This window comes from Cibotium barometz, chromosome 13 (assembly GCF_041138505.1).
Source record: "Cibotium barometz isolate CiBa-2024 chromosome 13, ASM4113850v1, whole genome shotgun sequence".
Classification (NCBI taxonomy): Eukaryota; Viridiplantae; Streptophyta; class Polypodiopsida; order Cyatheales; family Cibotiaceae; genus Cibotium; species Cibotium barometz.
Genome location: NC_141058.1, coordinates 34,229,765 through 34,233,918, shown reverse-complemented (window position 1 = coordinate 34,233,918; position 4,154 = coordinate 34,229,765). Strand labels below are relative to the sequence as shown.

Below are 4,154 nucleotides of genomic sequence, written 5' to 3'. Positions count from 1 at the left end.
CTCCCTTCATCTCTTCCTTTACTCTGGTGATGATTTTTTCTTATGTTTTGATTTCTGGTCTTGAATTTTCTCCATTGTTGCGAGGTGATCCTCAAGTTCACGCACCCGTCCGTTGAGCAATGTTATTTGCTCCATATAACTTCTGGTGAATGGGCTCCTAAAGATGAGGGCTAACCTTGTTTGCAGTTGAGAAGCTCACGTTGACTCGGGGCTGATCTGCTATGCTGTGAGCTGCTGCATGAGAGAGAGAGAGAGAGAGAAAATCATATGCAACAAGAGAATGACCCTATGTATGCAACCCTTGGGTGTTGAGAGAACACATTTTGTGGTAAGTGACCAGATAGGCTGCAATATCTCAGCCTGCTCACAAGAGGTTCAAGATTTCCTTCAAATGAGTGGTAATGTGTAGCTCTCTTAAAGCCATCAAGGAACACATGCAGCTCCTTTCAAGATGGGTCAAGAAGCTCCATGTCAATACCACTCAGGCTGACGAATGACCTGCTTCCCGTCATTTGGCTGTGTGGTTCGAGTGTCATCTTTAAATCTGTCCTTGAGTGCTTTGATGCATGTTCTGCTCCCTACTTGATGCATAGATGTTTGATAGCAACACATACAGAGCACCGTTCTTTGGTTCCAAATGAAGAGCACGTCTTGCAACACGCTCTCCTCGTTCTGCATCACAATGCATCCTACAAAAACCAAGCAAGGTTGTCCATGCTAAGGCAGTGGGCTGAGATAGTAAACTATTGATAATCCCCTCCCCCTCATCCAAAAGTCCTGCTCGACCGAGAAGGTCAATAATGCAGTTATAATGCTCCTCAATAGGTCTAATACCATGATCTTGAATCATCGAAACAACGCAGTCAAGTCCCTCCTCCAGGAGCCCAGCATGGCTACAAGCAGAAAGGATGATCAGGTATGTAACTTTATTTGGCACCACTCCTTCCTGCTGCATTTTATGATAGAGCTGAAGGGCCTCCTGACCATGGCCGTGGAAAGCATAAGCAGTAATAATAGCGTTCCACGACACCACATCACACTCACTCATTTTCTCAAAGACTGCCAATGCATCCTCCACACTCCCACACTTCCCATACATGTTGATGAGGGCATTCCCAAGGTTGACATCCCCTCTAAATTCATTTCCCAAGACACGGGCATGCATCTGCTTTCCTTCCGCTAGGGCCACTTGGCTTGCACATGCAGATACCACACTGATAAACGTGACCCTGTCTGGTATTACACACTCTAGTAGCATTTTTTGAAACAGAACAACGGCCTCTAGGCCTTTCTCCCGTTGAGCATAGGCAGCAAGCATTCCATTCCACGTGACTATATCCTGCTTAATAATCACATCAAAAAGCATCCTTGCATCCTCCAACTTGCCAAATTTGCCATACATATTTATTAGTGTGTTTGCCACAACAACATCCACCTCAAAATCGCCTCCCACCATGGTGGCATGCACTCGCTTTCCTTCCATTAAAGCCTCTGCATTGGCAGACCCTGATAAAAGGTTAACAAAGGTGAATCTGCCTGGCATATGGCCCTCAACCTGCATTTGCCGAAAAACTTGGAAGGCATCCATGCTCTGGCCTGCTTGGGCATAAGCAGCAATCATGGCATTCCAAGAAGTCTCATCCCGTTCATTAATATCTTCAAAAACTTTCTGTGCATGCTTGAGGTTCCCACACTTGCCATACATGTTAATGACACTATTTCTAACATGGACATCTGTCTCTAGCCTACTACCCACAATAAGTGCATGCATCCACATGCCTTCTTTGAGAACAGCATGGCTGCCACATGCATCACAAAGGCTAATAAAGGAGATCTTGTCTGGAACTATCCCTTCCAATAACATTGTTTGAAAGCTAAATAATGTCTCTTTGCTCGAACCATGCCGGGCATTAGCTGCAAGTAAAGCATTCCATGAAACCAAATCACGTTCTGGCATTTTGTCAAACACAATGCGGACATCATCCAAGCTACAACATCTATTGTACATGTTCATAAGGCCAGTTCCCACTACAAGGTCCGTCTCAAAACCATAACGTGAGATGATTGCATGCATCTGCTTACCTTCAGCTAGGTCTGCAAAGGCATCGTGAAGGTTGATAAAGGTGACCTTGGTGGGGATCAGACCTTTTGATTGCATCTCTTTGAAGAGTTTGATAGCCTCTCTGGTTTTACCACACTTCACATACATTTCGATCATAGCATTCCATAAAATCACATCCCAACTGGACATTTTTTCAAAAACCCTGCATGCATCCTCCAAACTACCGCATTTGCTATACATGTTGACAAGGGCAGTCCCAAGAACCACATCTGACTCAGACTTGGTCCCCACGACACACAAGTGCAGCCGCCTCCCCTCAGCAAGGGCTTTCTGTCTGCCACATGCAGAGAGAATGTTGGCAAAGGTGACATTGTTTGGCCAAGGACCTATAATTTTCATATGATGGAAAAGTTGAAGGGCTTCCTCATCTTGCTCACACTGTATATATGAGGTTATCATACAATTCCATGTAACCACTTCCCGGCTAGGCATTTTCCAAAACAAGTTGTTGGCTTCCTCAAGGCTTCCACACTTCCCATACATATTGAGAAGAGCATTTCCCAAAACTACTTCAAATGCAAACTCACTGTATAGAACACAGGCATGCATCTCCTTACCTTGTGAGAATCTTGCAAGGGCGGCACATGCTGATACTATGCTAATGAAGGTAACATCGTTTGGTGGAATAGCCTGCAACTTCATTTGTTGAAACAGCTCAAGAGCCTCCTGGCTCTCCTCATGTTGAACAAATGCCGCGATCATAGTATTAAATGAGATTACATTATGCAATGGCATATCACTAAAAAAACCGAGTGCATCGGGTAGGCTGTGGCATTTGCTATACATGTTGATGATGGTGTTTCCCACTTCAACATCTGATTCAAACTCGCTACCCATGATGCAGGCATGAATTCTCCTGCCTTCGACAAGGCCGGTCACGCCAACACATGCAGAGAGGATGCCGATCATGGTTACTTTCATGGGCAAAAAACCTTCCATCATCATTTGCTGGAAAAGTTGCAGAGCATCATTGACAGTACCACAAGTCGCATATGCCCCCATCATGAAACGCCATGAGTGAGAATCTCTCTGCTGCATTCTGTCGAAAAGCACCCGGGCGTCATTGTGGGCACCACACTTGCCGTACATCCGTACGAGGCGATTGCCGTACATGCCATGGCCATCAAGGTTTTCTTTAATAAGGTGGATGTGGAGAAGCCTGCCATCAGGCAGAGTCTTATCAGTGCCACACTTGCTAAGTAGAAGGGCCAATTGTTGAGCATGACTATCTGTGCAGCTACTAATGGTGGGCACTTCTTCTTCTTGTGCAAGCCTGCTGCAAGATCGAGAAGCAAAAGCTGCACAGACACTATTGCTGCCACTCGCCCTTCTCAGAAAAAGCTGTCGTCCCTGCGTTCTGCAAAATGCTATGGTTCCATCTCCAAAGAACATCAACCTGCACCTGGTTATTCAAGCTCACCTAAGGGACTATGTTAACCGCTATGTTTAACATGGCCAACATGTAGGGGTAAGGCTTTATAAAAAGAATTCTTCTCCTATTGGTGAGCCCACACCATTGATGTCCATTGATGTAGCTATGGAGGCTTCCTCTTATGTGTTGAACCCCTTCCCCTCTCCCTCTCTCCCTCTCTCTTTCTCTCTCTCTTCCATATGTGAGTCTCATTTTGTCCTTAGGGTTTTTAGTTGGTATCACTTGTCATGTTATGAATCCCTTCCCTCTCTCCCTCTTTCTTTCTTTCTCTCCTCCCATATGTGTGTTTGTCAATTTTTCCTTGGGGTTTTCAACTTTGAGAGTTGGTATCACTCAATCACTAAAGACAGGACACTTAGTGTTTGTCTAGCAGTTTCTATGAAATGTTTTCACAAGACTTGATGTTCCTTTCATGCTATTGTTACATGAAAACCTCTTATGCTAGTGCACTGGTCTTTTGCATTGTTTATATATGCACCTCTATTTGGGTTAACTTAGCTTCAATGTTTACCTTGCAAAAAACCGCCACCCTAGCACACTATTTTCCCTCCATGGGTGAAGCTAATATTACATTCAAGCATCCAATTTTTTTCCCTATTA

General features: G+C 44.7%; 1 protein-coding gene across 1 annotated transcript; it reads right to left on the bottom strand.

Moving 5' to 3' along the window:
* Positions 1-268: 268 nt before the first annotated feature.
* On the bottom strand, positions 269-3,721 carry LOC147632629 (pentatricopeptide repeat-containing protein At5g39350-like). Its single transcript, XM_086807428.1, has one exon. The coding sequence runs from the start codon at positions 3,512-3,514 to the stop codon at positions 539-541; it is 2,976 nt and encodes a 991-aa protein (XP_086663554.1). The 5' UTR covers positions 3,515-3,721; the 3' UTR covers positions 269-538.
* Positions 3,722-4,154: the final 433 nt, after the last annotated feature.

Excerpts from the sequence above, each read along its gene's own strand:
- LOC147632629 (XM_086807428.1), bottom strand. The coding sequence starts at position 3,514 with ATGTTCTTTGGAGATGGAACCATAGCATTTTGCAGAACGCAGGGACGA.